This window comes from Purpureocillium lilacinum (genome assembly GCF_023168085.1).
Source record: "Purpureocillium lilacinum CBS 284.36 DNA, scaffold_2, whole genome shotgun sequence".
Taxonomy (NCBI): Eukaryota; Fungi; Ascomycota; class Sordariomycetes; order Hypocreales; family Ophiocordycipitaceae; genus Purpureocillium; species Purpureocillium lilacinum.
The window spans coordinates 1,522,107-1,537,759 of NW_027072112.1; the positions used below are offsets into that span (position 1 = coordinate 1,522,107).

General features: G+C 61.0%; 2 protein-coding genes across 2 annotated transcripts; one reads left to right on the forward strand and one right to left on the reverse strand.

The window, feature by feature from the left end:
- Window positions 1–508: 508 nt before the first annotated feature.
- PLICBS_002274 (FACT complex subunit) lies at window positions 509–2,496 on the forward strand (the record flags this gene model as incomplete). The annotated part of the gene is made up of 4 exons (XM_018321913.2): window positions 509–519; window positions 669–1,394; window positions 1,457–1,828; window positions 1,896–2,496. The coding sequence occupies 4 exons, from the start codon at window positions 509–511 to the stop codon at window positions 2,494–2,496; spliced, it is 1,710 nt and encodes a 569-aa protein (XP_018179393.2).
- A 1,192-nt stretch (window positions 2,497–3,688) lies between these two features.
- PLICBS_002275 (uncharacterized protein) lies at window positions 3,689–6,328 on the reverse strand (the record flags this gene model as incomplete). Its single annotated transcript, XM_018321914.2, has 1 exon — window positions 3,689–6,328. The coding sequence occupies one exon, from the start codon at window positions 6,326–6,328 to the stop codon at window positions 3,689–3,691; it is 2,640 nt and encodes an 879-aa protein (XP_018179394.2).
- Between the last annotated feature and the right edge of the window lie 9,325 nt (window positions 6,329–15,653).

The following is a 15,653-nucleotide window of genomic DNA, read 5'->3' on the forward strand; positions in this document are numbered from 1 at the left end:
AGCGTAGCATCGACGTCCCAGGGGCCATGTGACCCACTGTTCGGGCCTTGTCTCTGTGGGATCAAATGGTGACGGGGGGCTTGGGGGAGAACTGGAAGGGGACGGGAGGCGGGGCCGGCTTCGTCCCGTTCAGGTGACCGCCCAGGCTGCCCCGACGCCCCCCCAGCGCATTGCAGTGCCTGGCACAGGTGCTGTGCCGTGCCTGCGCTGCTGCAGCGCTGGAGCTTGTGCCCCCCGCCTGCTGGCGCCGGCCGGGCAGCTTTCCGCAGCGGAGCTCCACTCGGTGCGCGCACGCCCAAACGCACGCACGCTCGCTCGCTGGCGCGTCTCCCCAAAGTGGTGGCGCGTGCGACGTGTGCGATGGGAGCTCTGGACAATTGATGCGCCTCAAATTTATCCACCCACCACTTTAACTCCGCCTGCGCCCACCTGCTCGAGAGCTCCTCGTCGACACCCATCGCAATCGCCAACATACTGCGACGGGCGCTTCTCTCGGCCCCTCGTCAAAATGACTGCAATGTGAGTCTAGAGCAAAAATCAAATCAAATCCCTCTCCTTGGCGCTGTCCGCGCAAGGGCGCCGCTCCAGGACGCCGCGCGCCCTGACAGCTGGCGAGGCCTCGTTTGGCCTTCATCTGTCACGGCCCAAAGCTGACGCCACGCGTACAGGGAGAGCTTCGACAGCATCTACCTTGACCTCTCCAAGGAGAGCGGCAAGTGTAGGTTTGCCGAGACGGGCTTCGGCTGGAAGCCGTCGGGCGGCGGCGAGACATTCACCCTCGATCACAGCAACATTGGCGGCGCGCAATGGAGTCGTGCCTCCAAGGGCTACGAGGTCCGCATCCTCCAGCGCAACTCGGGCATCATCCAGCTCGACGGCTTTCAGCAGGAGGACTACGAGCGCCTGAGCAAGGTCTTCAAGAACTGGTACAGCACCGTTCTCGAGTCCAAGGAGCACGCCCTGCGAGGCTGGAACTGGGGCAAGGCCGAGTTCTCCAAGGCCGAGCTCACGTTCAGCGTCCAGAACAAGCCTGCCTTCGAGCTGCCGTACTCCGAGATCGGAAACACAAACCTCGCCGGCCGGAATGAGGTCGCCGTCGAAATGTCGCTGCCGCAGGACGCCAACGACACCGGCACGGACGGCCAGGGCGGCGCTCGCGGCAAGGGAAAGAAGGCCGGCGCTGGTAGGGACCAGCTGGTTGAGATGCGCTTCTACATCCCCGGCACAACCACCAAGAAGGAGACCGAGGGCGAGGACGGCGCTAGCGGCGACGAAGGAGAGGAGCAGAACGCTGCCACTCTCTTCTACGATACCCTCATCGAAAAAGCGGAGATTGGCGAGATGGCTGGTGACACCATCGCCACCTTTCTCGACGTGCTTCACCTTACCCCAAGGTTTGTCCCCTCTTGCCCTCAATCGCCATCAGAAGGCGTTTGCTGACCGAACAACCCCACAGAGGACGGTTCGACATCGACATGTACGAAGCTTCGTTCCGACTCCGCGGAAAGACCTACGACTACAAGATCCAGTACGACGCCATCAAGAAGTTCATGGTGCTGCCCAAGCCCGACGACATGCACTGCATGCTGTGTATTGGCCTGGATCCGCCGCTGCGCCAGGGCCAGACCCGGTATCCCTTCGTCGTCATGCAGTTTAAGAAGGACGAGGAGGTGACTATCGACCTCAACCTGGACGAGAGCGAGTTGCAGAGCAAGTACAAAGACAAGCTGGACGCACATTACGAGGAGCCTCTTCACCATGTCGTGGCCAAGATCTTCAGGGGCCTGGCCAACAAGAAGATTTCGTCTCCGGCCAAGGACTTTATTACGTATGCTCCTATCCCATCTACGCACATTGTGCTCTGCGCGTGCAGTTTGCTGACGCAGTCATCACAGCCACCGAAGCCAGTACGGCATCAAGTGCTCCATCAAGGCCAGCGAGGGCTTCCTGTATTGTCTGGAGAAGGCCTTCATGTTCGTCCCCAAGCCGGCGACGTACATAGCCTACGAACAGACGCAGTCGGTCACCTTCTCGCGAGTGGGCGGCGCCGTGTCCACGCTGTCCACGTTTGACATCACCGTGCTCATGAAGAACGGCGCGGGCTCTTCGCAGTTCAGCAACATTAACCGTGAAGACCTCAAGGCGCTCGAGGCCTTCTTCAAGCTCAAGGGTCTGCGGGTTAAGAACGAGATCGACGAGGACGCCAACATGCTGGCCGCGGCGCTGCGCGAGCAGGACATGGACGAGTCGGACGACGAGGTGGTGGCCGGCAAGGCTGACCGCGGCTCCGCCGACGAGGACGAGGAGAGTGTCGACGAGGACTTCCGCGCCGACAGCGACAGCGACGTCGCTGAGGAATACGACAGCGCGCACGAGAGCTCCGGCTCCGGCAGCGCGAGCGACGCAGAGAGCGGCGTCGACGACGACGAAGACGAGGGCATGGACGACGAGGAGGAAGAGGACGAGCGGCCCAAGAAGAAGAAGAAGACGGGCTAGGCTCGCTCGGCTCAGCTCCGAGCACAGAGAGGACGAAGAAGAGCGGGGGGCGGGAACGTTCGTAGCGGAACGTTTTCGTCCGGCAGATGCTCGTTTTGGCAGCGCTGGATATGAATGGATGGATGGATGGATGGAGGGGATGCGATGGCATTCGACAAGGGGGCGAAACTTACGAGCTTTTGACGGCGTTTAGGGCTGGTTTCTGAGAGTGACGAGGGCTGTCTTGCTTGATTCTTGCCTTGCCGTACCTGTACCTGTGTAATCGATAGCTGTGCATGTAGTTGTACCAACCCCCGAACAGAGACTACTAGGTATGAGCTTTGACGAGCGTTTGGCATGGCGCCTTAAGCGAGACGCTCCATCACAAGGGCCGAGCGAGGCAACCTCCCGCACTGCCGGGTTTCAGGAAGAGCCCGCTGGACGATTTCGTGATAACCCCGTGGCCGCTGGGGCGGGAGTGAGCACACCCATGGCGGCTGCGGCGACAGCATCACTCACGTTGCCGCATGCACCAAACATCTCGTTTCTTGGTGTCGATCGAATCCATTTGTGCCTATCGAGTACCGTTGCCAGGCCTAGCTAGGTCGACGCGTAAATCTCGGTGTCGCCCCTATATCTCTGATCTACATTGTCTGTCTCTTGCGGTTGGTGCCCAAGCTACGCCCTCAAGAGAGTGAGTGCAGGACAAACAACGCTGTTGCACTGCGTGTGTGGGAATCCTCTTCTCCTTTTCCAACCCCTGAGCCACCCGACTTTTGTGTAGCAACCACCGTTCTTCTCCGAGCTGGCTGCTCGACAAACCAAGAGAAACAGCGTGCAGCAATTCTGTCCGTTTTGCGCCGTCTAATTCCGCAAGACCCAATTCCCGTCTTTCATAGAAGAAAATCCCGCCAATAACGCCCTTAACGAGAGACAGAAGCGTATACATAACCACGCGGTCCGTGCGCTGCCATACAACACGCCTTGCTGCACTGGTGCACGTGCATGCCAGACGTGCCACATGCGGTGCAAATCTCATGCCATCTATAGGCGCAGAAATCCGGAACCAAAAAAAGGAAAAAAAAGCAGGCTGTCGTGTTGAGCATGTGCAAGTTCAAGTTTATCTTGTTGTAGGAAAACAAACGACTGTGGTGTGGCGCTAAACGGCTGTAGCATCGCTAGGCGCAGCGTGTATATGGGACACTGATCGATGTCAGATTTGGTCGGCGTTGTTCGCCTTCACATAAGCCCGCGGAAACAAGGCGTATTGTCCCACGGGCGGTGGCGTTTGGGTGCTCAGACTCGTGGTTCTGGCGCGCCCTCTCCGCATCCGCGGCAGGTCAGGTGACCGTCCAGGGCCTGGCTCGTCGACGACATGCGACTCGCTTGCGTGGCTCTTGTGCTGCACTCTCCTGGAATTGGTCGTCGTGGCGAACCCGACGAGCTCCGGAACGACATCGCCGGTTCCCGCGCTGCTTGGGTCGTGCTCGTCTTCTGCATGCATCTTGTCGGCCAAGTTGACCGCCGGCAACGGCTCCGACTCGTCGGTCCAGACGCCTGCCATTTTGTTCAGAGACGTGCTGCTCGCCGTGTGGCGCGTCAGTGTTGTCCACGAAGAAGCCGTCGACATGTGCCGTTTTCCGGTCGAGTTGGACCGCGAGGTCGAGTCCGTCGTAGTCGTTGACGTGCTGGATCGCTGATAGAATGGCGTCGGCTTCATGTTCGCATGGATGCCCTCGTCAAAGAAAGCCGCCTGGAAGAGCGGGACTTGGTACTCGTCGTACTCTCCGTTGGTGTGTTTTTCAGCCTCCTTCATCAGCATTTGCTGCTGATAGTCGCCGGGAATGAGCAAAGACGGCGAGAGGGTGAACCCGTGGGATTCTTTGAAGCTTGATGCATACGACGCGCGGTTGCCAGTCCTCAGATCCAGGTGTCGAACGCTCTTCCTGTCTCCCTTGGGCAAAGAAAAGTTATTTGTCACGGCCGCATGCGACGTGGGCGTCACGGCTTCGTGACCCAGTACGGCCGAGGTCTGACTGGCAGGACTCAGGCCCGGCAGGTCCTGGGGGGTCGGCGAGAGGAGCGAGGGGTGCGATTGCGCGAGGCCAGAACCTCTCATCTCGCCCAGCTCCTTATCCATGAACGAATGTGTCGGAGGAGAGTTGTTGTCTCGGGCAGTCTCCAGTGAAGGTCGTCCCCATTCATAGTTGCAATCTGCCTCTGCCTCGTGCTCGTAGCAGTAGTCGATGTCGTCCTCCCAGCGCTCCAGGAACATGTCGAACTCTGATCCCGCTGGCCCCCCCGCCTCCGATCCGGCAACCCCATGCGCGACAGGGCGTTCAAATCGGCCAAGTGTTTCCGACGCGCCGCTCATTGGCCTCTGTGACTCCGCCAGCGACCGCAGCATGGGAACTGAATGACTTCCTCGGAGCGAGGAATTGTTGCTGGCCAGGCTAAGGCGAGATCGGCGAGAGACGCCAAAATGCTCTTCCTCCTCGGGCACATCTGGCAACGCGGATAGGATCGGATCGTACGACCCCTGAACCGGAGAGGTCAGAGGCCAAGCCATATCGTATGCCTCGCCAAGTACAGGAGACGACGCTCCGTCCTCGACGAAGGGTACGTGTTCATGATGGACCGACGTGGCGGTGGGCAGATGGTCTGCGGAGCTGAAGGGAGGAAAGGGCTGCGGGCGACGGAAGCCAGCAGCCGTCTGCGGACGGTCAACAAGTGTCGACGTTACACTCTCGTGAGGCTCTGGGTAGTTGGACTGGCGGCTGGAAACGCGCGGCGGGACCGGCGGGACCGCAGAAGCAAAACTGGTTTCAACGGGCGAACGTGGGGGCCGCACAGGGGCCCGCGGAGGGCTTTTGCGAAGATGCTCCCGTGAGCGCGAATGCTTGACTAGCCGTCGAGGCCCGGGCACTGGAGCCGGCTGGCGAGGAAACGATGACTGCTGGGGCGTCGTGGCATCGTAGTGACCGTCATCTGCCTCGTCTATGGAATCCGTTGACACAGCGTACTGGCTGCGGAATTCTGCCATTGGGCCATCCCCGGCAGTGGGCACGCTGGTTGAAGCGTGGGCTGGGATGGGAGGAAAATCTGCGGTGGGGTCTACCACGTACGCTGCCTGGGCATCGTGAGCAGCTTGCTTCCGTTGTCTGTGAGCCACGTGCTGGAAGTTGAAAGGACCGGATATTTGCAGCTTCTTCTGAATTGCCTCGTCTCTAGAGGGCTTCCGGCGAGAAAAGATGGCCGGGATAATGGAGTCCTTGGTCCCGACTCCAGTCATGTCGACCGGTCCGTCGACCGAGTATATCGAGCTTGCAGATGAGCTGTGAGAGCTGCTTTCCCGCTTCGACTTGCCCCTTCGGTGAAACAGATTTTTGCTGAAGTTGGAAACGCTCTCAGCGCGGTCGCGAGACGGGGTGCTGCTGCTATCGTTGGACCGAATTGACGTCCGGCGGGCGATGAAATGGTTCTCGAGGGCGATCTCCCACGGCGGCCGGTCGATGGCATCAATCGCACCCACCGAGGCTAGGGATGACGACTCCGACGAGGCGGCACGATGGCCATGCTGTCGGTGTAATCGCGATACCCGCTTCATCTGCTTGTTCGAGTTTCGTAACCTCTCGGGCGAGGAGGGACCGTCGGCTGCTGCATTCAGAAACTGGGCCACGCTCGCACTCGAAAGCTGTTCCGTGGAGGATGGACCGGAGGGCTGTGTGGTAGCTCGCTGAGGAGGAGCAGATGGGCGAGATTTAGGAGGGTCCTTTTTGTCTCGTTTGACGGGCTGTGTGGGTACTCCAGTGTAGTACCCCGAGTACAGGGACAAGGACGATGCAGTGATCATGGTTTCCCGGTGGAGCGGCAGAGGGCGACGACAAGTCGTGCCCTCCGGATCATTGGCAGTGGTCCAGGTCCAACGACGAGGCCGGAATTGCTCCCCTGATCTGCAAGCCGGCGCAAGATGGACGTGAAACCCCAAAAAGGGCCGTTGTTCGAAGATCGCAACAGTCGACACGGAGCAAGCAAGGTACGGGGACCTGCTGTGGGGGGGTTTTTGAGGGCCAGCGCCGGCCAGCACTGATATTATAATGAGACGGCCGGGGAGCCGCGAGAGATTTGGGTGCAATCTTGGGGGCCACGAGAGAGCACCGAGCAAGGATTTGGCAGACACCCCGGCCCGGGCGAGGGCAAGGGCAGGTACTCTGGGGTGGGAGGGGGCACAGGTGTCCGGGGTGCAAAGTGTGTGTTTGCTGGTGGGCTAGGGGAGAACGACCTCGGATCCGGGGGTCGAGCAGGGCCGATGCCTGTGATAGTTTAGACGGAGGCGATTGGGTGGTCGACCGTCTCAATGCAAGGCGTCGTATGGCATGTGCCCTCTGGCGCATATACGAAGCCCAGTGGGCGGTGGCCATGAAGCAGTGATGGAGTTCAGCTTGCGTGCGAAGCAGCCAACGTGGAACGATCTGGTGGATGTTGCCGGGACGAGGGCCCGATGCTTGTAAGTGCGAGGAGCACTGACGGAGGCGTTCTTGACTGGGTCAAAGATTACCCAAAAAAAAAAAAACAGGCGGCTGAGTGGGACGACGGCGACGACGACGACTGCAGTCTCCGTCTAAGCACAGGCGTCGTCCCGCGGAGTCGGAACGGCTCTTGGTGCGGCTGCGGCTGCGCCTGCGTGGGTGTCTCAGACAGCTTCTGGGGCTGTTGGCGTGTCCTAACGGACGAGCTAGCCGTCAAGGCCGGTGAACGGTGGGAGGCCCGGCGGGAGACTTGTCGACGGGACACGGCTCACGGATGAACAAAGGTCGGCGTCAGGCACGGCGAGGGCGAGGGCTGGGGGTAATGAGATGGGAGAGCCATCGACGCCCGGCCGCTCAGCTGGGCGTCACGTCGACAGCTTCCTAGATGAGTCGCACCGCATAATCAGGTACTGGTCGCGTCGTCCTGCGCACGTCGCAACCAGCAGCACCTCAGTCCAGGGTCCATCGTCCAGACACGGAAAGTCGACGAGTGCTGGTGGAGGCGGCCGCCAACCAGCCAAGCAGAGGCGCGTGTGGATGGTGTGGATATTTAGCGTGTCGACTGTGTCCCACGCAAGCGCGGTTCATCAATCTGGCCATCCGCCGCGTCGGGTCGTGCTCGATTCTGCCGGGCGTGGGCGTGGGGAGCAAAACAGAGGGTCCCTCGCTTGGTTGAATCCGCCCTGGTCTTGTCGCCCCAATGAAATCCCCCTCGCCTTTGGCTCTGGCTGTGCTTGCTGCGGCTGCAGGGCATCCGTCACTCATCCCTCTGCAGTGATATGCAGGAACGGCATGGCGGGCGTCGCTTGGATGAACCAACGGCGCGCAGGCCAGGCCAGGCCAGGCCAGAGGGCGAGAGAGCGCCCGAAGGATTGCAGCGGACGGCTGATGAGGGGGCGGCCGCCCATTCATGTGCCCAGCCCGGGCAGGCCCGCCGCGAGGAACAGCAGCGGCGGTGGAACAGGGCGGGAGGGACGAGGAACCCGCCCCGTGAACCCCCCGACAGCACCAACTGCATGGGAGCGCCCTCGACGCAGCTTGGGGGACGGGGCCGGCACGCGAGCGGTGGCCCGCAGTGCGAGTTGAGCATGCAGCAAGCCTGCCCTCGACGCCCTCCTAGCGCCGTGGCAGAGCCAGCCAGAGGGCGACGTCGACGCGCCTCCCTCCAGGGGCCCTGGAACCCTGTCCACTCTCATCTCCACAGCAGCTTATGCCTCAACCAGGGATTCCCAAGGCCCCCATGGCCCCTGGGCGTGGTGCCGGCCGTCTTGCTCGCCGTGGTGCCAGCTGTGGTGCCAGCCGTGGGCCGTGGTGCCAGCCGTCGAGTCGCACGACATGCTCGCCCACAGGTCATTGTGCCTGGTGACTCCGAGACCCAGCGCCGCCCCAGGCCCCGAGGGTCGTCGAGCCATGTCACCGGGAGGCTGTGAAACGTCAGACGCTGGGCTAGCCTGGCCCTGGATCGACAGCGCTGGACTTTTGGTGTTGGAGACGTCGCCGATGCGCCGCGCCCACGCCTGCAAGGACGGTGCGTCTGAGCATGTCTCGGGCTGGACTTGATGCCACGAGGCAGAGGTGCAGCCCGTTTTTGCGACGGCACGGCACACAATGGCGGGCTCCAGACACGCCTCGGGCACCTGGGACCCGGCCCGGGTACAGCAGGTCTAGGCATGGACTGTCGTCCCGTCGTGCGCGGCTGTCTCGGTTCGCTGGCTGACTGTTTGTCTCCTGCTGCGTCTCCTCGAACCCGGCCTCAAGGCGGATGCAGGTAGCAGCAAGCACGCACGCGGGTGTGACGGGGTTGTGACCCGTGAGAGGTGGGGGACCGGAAGCACGGTGCAGTTGAAGACGGACGGGGCAAGACGGGCAAGCAACCTGGAAGTGGAGGAAGCATTGGCCTCCCCACCGTGGGTGAGTTTACTCGTCTTCATCAGGCACCATCTCATCGTGTTCTGTCTGTAGGTACGGAGTAGATGTACCAAGCAGGGCAAGTACCTTGCAAGTTACCTACTCGAGGACGGCAGCACCAAGTACGGCGCTGTATACGGAGTACCTGCCGCGCAACTACGTGTATCCTCCTTCGACCAGTAATCTCACCTGCCCCCGTAACGCGAAAGCGGCGCAGGCAGGCGCGATTGTGATGATGGAGCACTTGCTGGCGGTTCTTTCCTTCCAGGTTCTCTCTCCAGGGCTGCTCGCGCCTGCCTTGCGAGGGCCAGCAGGCGTTGTCCACTGCCCAGTAGGGTACTATGCCGAGCACGAGTCAACCTCCATGGGCAGAAAGGCAGGTACCTACGAGGCTTGCGAGGGCAGCACCACTCGAGGTTCTCCGCACACGAGGTTCCAGTTACTCCCGCACCCCATCTCATCGTTGCCTCGATTCCCGCCCGCCTGGAACGTGGCATCTGGCCCCCTCCGCGAATCCCAGCATCAAGCCATCTTCAAGCCATCATGGCTGCGGTGCAGCACTGAATGACCCTTTGTCGGGCTCAGGCAAGCCGCGTCTTCACCGGTTCAGAGATTCCTCAGGTAACCAGCCACCCGCGGGACGACTCCGACCGCAGGACGGGGTCCCTGGTCGCCGCGCGAGCTTCGGCGCTGCCAAACAAGGCCACGCCCCTCGAGCAGGGAGCCTTGAAGGAGGATCCCCTGTTGAGCTCCCTTGGCTCCATGTCCAAGTTCTTGGGCCAGAAGCGATGGAGCAGGGGTTCCCTTCAGGAGCGACAGTCAGCCTCCCGCACATGTCAGGCCCTTTCCCCGGCCTGTCTTCTGCCAGCCTGTCGATAACCATTTCCAGACGCATTAACACGCCTGACGCGGGAAATTCGGCTTATTGCAAGCGATAGCTGCACGAGCATGGATCGCAGTCGAGGGCGTTTGCTTGCGGTAACAGTTCCTGAAGTCGCCGCGTTGGACGCTGCTGCGTCCGCGACCAAGTACGTAGTCCGAACGCCCCGTGTACGGGCATGCACGAACAAAACTGGACATCTGCGCCTCAGCGGTGGATGCCATGCTTCCACGCCAGATCTGACTTCTCCACATGTCTGGGCCCGTTACGATGGGTTGGATAACAGGCCTTCGCGCGAGCAGATGGGGCCGGCAACCCCTGGAGACAGACAGGTACGAGTATTTCTCCGCTTTGACGCGTAACAAGCTCGAGATGTAACTCGACTCTTGTGCCCCGATTTCAACTCCAAGCGGAGCACCGCCGATTCCTGTCGCGCCGCTGGCTGCACTGTTTAGCTCCCAGGGCTTCCTGGTCTGGAACGGGCAGTCCAGATGACGAGTCCAGGCTGACAGAGTCCAAGCACTTTTTGCCGAGTCCGTTGCACGGGCGTTTTTCTGTCATCCCGCGTCTCGGGGCGTTGGTCTGGACCTTATAAGCAAGCACTAATGTCCTGCTCAATGTCTCGACTCTTTCGCCAGAAAGTCTATGTTGAGCAGTGCGACCTTGGCGCAAGACTGGGGCCCTTGAGTCGCCCTGCCTGCTCTGAATGACTTGCAGCATGGCCGCTCCGTCGACATGCTCCCTAGGACGTTCTCGCACTAGAACACCAAGCGTTGTAACCGATACACGCGCTTCAACCCCGCCAGCCGGGACAACACATGAGGACTGGCGTGGCGGCCCTGCATGGCCCTTTTCCGAGACGAAGTTTTGTTGAGCCCACCAGCAAGGCAACAAAGTGTGCAGGCAGCTTGCTCGAACAAGCGCAACGATGGGCACGTATTCTCAGGCGTCATTCTCTGCAGGTCTCCCATACTTCGGGATGTTACATTGCCCTCTCACTCGTCGAGCCGAGCCGATCGTGGATGCGCAAACAAACCCAGGTCCTCCGAGGCATCCAAGCATCTTCGACTTTCGTCGACAGGGCGGCAGGGGTCCGCGTGCGCCACCTGCGTGGGCTCGTCTCCCGTGGCTTAGGCCCATGCAGCTAAGTTGCGCCTACAGCTCTAGCGCGAGGCACGCCTCCATTGGGGTCGTCATGGTCCAGACATGGTGGGAGGAGGTCATGTTCCATGGCCTTCTGTTGCTGCACCCCTTGTTGGTGCAGGAACTGCAACCTGCAACAACGACGAGGAACGCGTTGCCCGGGAGTGTGATTGGTCCCACCCGCTCACAGTCAGGACGGAAACGAGGGGGCCAGGCACGGCAAGTCCCCATAGTGCGCCAACTTTTCAAGAGAGCTTCTGTGAGCCAACATGCGCAAGCATAGCCCAGGAAAGCAACTGCTCCGATGCGCGTCTTCTCTTTGGCACTTCCTCAGCCACTTCAGGTTCCCCACTCTTGACATTTGGTAAAGAAAGATCCAACATCTTCTGACAAGGTGCGCACGCAACGTGAGCAGCTGTTTGGACAACCAACACGTCTCCGACGAGCTGGCCAGGGACCGAAGCCAATTGAGCATGAATAGGACGCGTGGCCCTGACGGCATTTCACACAAGGACGGGACAGGGACCGGGTCAGAGAAAGCTTGCTGCAGGTTCTTGCTCCTGCGCAGAGGCAAGGGAAGAGGATTCGGCGACAATGTGTCTCGATTGGGGCTGTCCCGCTGTGGAGAGTCGAGACAGCAATGCTCGATGGAGACGAGAGCTGCCAAGCCCTGACATCCTGGCACGTCGAGGTCATCCCTCCGCACGCCGGGTACAAGGGATTGTAAGGCAGCAATAAGCTTCCATGGTGGGACAATGCTCGCCCTGCAAGCACCAGCCCACGTTCGGGTACGAGGACTCGTACAAGTACAACAAGAAGATGCGAGTTGCCAGCGTCAGCCTCCTCGCCGGCGCGTCGCGCCTCGTGCAAGTACACTGACAAGGCGGCGCGACGAGGCGACGGGCGACCGCTGTCGATAGCATTGGTTGCTAATGCTCCGCCAGAGGCTAGCCTCGTGACGCTCGGAATCAAGCCGTGCAAACTGCTGGGCATGCCGTGACACTCGCCGCCCGACATTGTTTGCGAGAAGCGCCAGCGCAGAACCACGCCGGTCAGCAACGGCACGGCAAGCACTCGTGCAGGGGAGCGGCATCGCACTGGATATCGCCTCTACTCGTACTGCTACGTACCACTGGACTACGGACTGCTAGCTGCTGTCGTGATCTGCTGTGGCCTGAAATTGGCTCCGATAGCAAGTTTCCGAAGATCTCTACGGTGGGGGCAGCGGGTCGACATGGATCGCGAGAAGATGTCGAGGACCCCACATGGAGCGGCTCAACGCGACGGTGGCATGGTGGCATGTTGGGTTCGCGGGACATGACCCGAGCTGCTTCCAAATCCTGGGCCGTAGGGAAGGGGGCGTCCTGCTCCTTCGCGCTTGTGCGAGTACTTGTAAGCCGCGCATGAAGAGCCCAGGGCGCCATTCCTTGGTCGATGTCGGACGGGACGGCTCCCTCGCACTGCTGTTGCCCATCCGAGTTGACGGTCCAGTCCGGTCCTGCATCGGTCACTTGAGACACACGAGGCATCGACGTCGGACAGTTGCAATCACGGGGGGCTTTTGGCGGCGTGGTGCCGAGGTCAATGACGTCGCTCGCGCTTTGTCGCTGGCCCTCGAAAGGCACACATGAGACACGAGACAGACAGATGACCAGAGAGGGTGTCGTCGCCGCTGCAGAGAGGCGAGCTTTCTGGGCCTCGGCGGGGGCTGGGACCGTGGAAGTCGGTGGGTTTGGCTTGACAGGGAGACGCCTGGGGGCCATTGCCTCGTGCCGTACCGTACCGAGCCATGGTGGACGCGGGGAGAAGAGGTCGGTGTGACGGGATTGCAGGCTACTACTGCACGAGGCCGCATGTTGGTGGGCAAAGGTCTGCGAACGGACCATTGACGGCACACGCTCACCCAGCCACGACCCAGCAAGATCCGTGTCTTCCCTGTTGAACCACACGGAGTTGCTTGTCGGATCATGGCATCGCATCGCGTGGCATGTTCTCGACGAGGCGAGGCGGTTCGGAAAGTTTGGCCGACGCAAGGGCCGTTTTGGATTTACGAGGCTCCGTCCATCTCGTCCAGGTCGCCGCCTGCCTGGGACTGCTAACACGTGTATCCACGGTCCGAGCACGGCGCATAGAACACAAACACTGGCGCTCATCGACTTCAGATGGGCTGCGCAGTCATGTCATCCCTGTCAACCGCCTGGGCAGATGCGCAACGTGAGGGAGGGAGGTCCGGCATAGCGCGGCTCATATCAACTTGCACACGGGCGCAAGGAAGAGTCAAGGGAGGCAGCACCGACGAGTTGCACCAGGGATGGCGTGGATTCTTCTTCTTCTTCTTCAACAACGACAACAATCTGGCTAAAGTCGACAGAAATTCACCGAGACGGCACCGCATCAGGCCCTTGCGGATGGACCTGGCTCCTCTTCGGGGCGACAATGGCCGACCGTGGAAGGGTAGTGAAACGTACGGAGGCAGCGCCACGCTTCAACGACCCCCATTGACTCCATAAACGGACTGAGATCAGCGGGCTGCTCAGCTTTTTGGCAGCCGGCAAGCTCCCACCGACGACGAACAGAGTCTCACTCACGCTGGGCTCCACCATCAATCCCGGGAAGCTGGGCTGGGCTGGGCTGGGGCCCCAGCCGGGATGTGGTGTCGTCGGGACAGGGAGAAGAAAGAAGCATTAATATCCGCCTCGCACGTTCCTTGACAACGTGCTCGGCATAGTGCCTGTCAAGTAATGTCCGCCCAAGGTTTGCTCGATAATTAACCCGGGATGGCGTCCCGTCACTCAACGGCGATCGACGCCACGCGAAGAGACCGCTGATCGGTCGGTGGAGGGTAGAGTCTGCCGTCCGTCGCTTTATATCGGTGCCATCATGATTCGTGGCCACCGGCGTCTACGGACAGCGCGGTGACGAGCACAGCCCGGAACGACGTCCCTGCAAGAGGCCGTCAGGCCCGCAACGCGGAGCATTGGAGGTGCAATTTTCTCCATGCCGGCCTTTCCAAAAGCTCCTGCCCTTATTGCCGCCGCGACGGCCGAGCACAGTGAAGCCTGGATGATCCACCACGCCGATGAGGAAGAAGCAGGGCCATCCCTGTGCGCAATCTGCTAGCCACCACGGCCCCAGGTGGCCCAAGTGCCGTCTTCAACACAGGCCGCCCCTGTCATCGTGTCCCTTGCGTGTTGATGAAGAAACACGGTACTGTCCTTTGCTGGCGTCGACTGCTCAGCCTCACCCTTGCGCCGTTGCACGTGGAGGCGCGATGCTTTGTTGTTTACCTTTGCATCGTCGTTTCGCTCCCGCTTCCCCGCGCCCCTTGGCACCATTCACTGCTGCCTGAGCCTCGTGTACTGTAACAAGGCTACGACGCTGAGACCTCGGATTGCGTTGAAGCACTACCGGCGTCGTCTGAGCGGGGTGGCGGCAAACGCCCTGCGGGCCCGGCTCTTGGATGCCCGACTCGTGCAAAGGGGAAGCAGCCCCAGCCGGGACTTCGAATCCGGCCTTCCTAGCGTCCAAAGGGCTGCATTTGTTTGTTTGCTGCCGTCGGCCGCAGGCGCGCGGTCTGCCGGCCGCCCGGACGGCGAACCTCTTCAACCCCCCTTTGAGCGCGCGCGACTCGCCAGGCAGTCCTGTTCCAGCAGCTCGGCGATCCCGCCTGGGTTTGTTGTGGCATGGGCTGCGCGCTTACGTAGAACGAGCCAGTGTTAGATCCGGCGCAAAATCGCGCTCTCCCGGGGTCGGGGGATAGAGCAGCGTCGGCGGCGTTTTTTCTGGGGGCCGCGAGACTGGACTGCCTGCCGTATGCGACCACGAGAACGGCACTGCTTTGGTCCGTGTGGGCTTGGGCTCTGGCTTGCCTTGCCGGGCCCGCCCCTCCCTCTCAGATGGTGGACACCATCGCGATCGTACGCTGTCTGAGGGAGCTCTCGTTCGAGAAACATGGGCGCGATGGGGGCCGCGGGGTGGTCACCTCACGAGCGACGGGCGCGCTGGCAGAATGCCGCTGCCCCGTCGCGCTGGGAACCCACTCGGGAAGCTTGCTGGCATGTTGGTGCTTGCGTGCTTGGACGTGAACCGCGGAGGCTCCCCCCAAGTTCCTGGCAAAAGGGGGCCATTTCTCATCGTGGTGGACATGTCGCAGCCGTTGCTCGCCCCCCGCAAGGATGCTCGCGGGTAAGAACATGTCATCAGGAGCTCTGAGGCCAGCCAGCCAGCCAGCAGCGTCCAGGCATGTCCCGGATGCAACACATGAGTCCCGAAATAGAAGCAAAGCACGCAACTACAGCTGCATTCGTAGAGCATGTGCGTTCGATTAGGAATGTACATACGTACGACCACTCACGCTGTACGTAGGCGCCGCCAACGTCGCACATGAGAGCAGACATGTCGCGCTCGACGATAGATCCAACGGAGATGCGTGTGCCAACTAGATAGCCCCGCCCCCGAGCACCAATTCTACCCGGGGTCATCGGGAGACCAAGAGGAAACATGAAGAACAGAGAGAAACATAAAAAGGAAATAAAGCAGAAGCCGAACCCGCCCAACAACGCCTCGCATTACGAGCTCAAAGACAAAACCGCCCCTGCCCCCTTTGTGGCGGCCTCAGCTGGGGTATTGCGCTCCCCGCCTGCTCCCATGTCCCTCTCCTTAGTAGTTAAATGCTGAGCTGAGCTGAGCTGAACCGAACTGACCGACTGACCGACCCC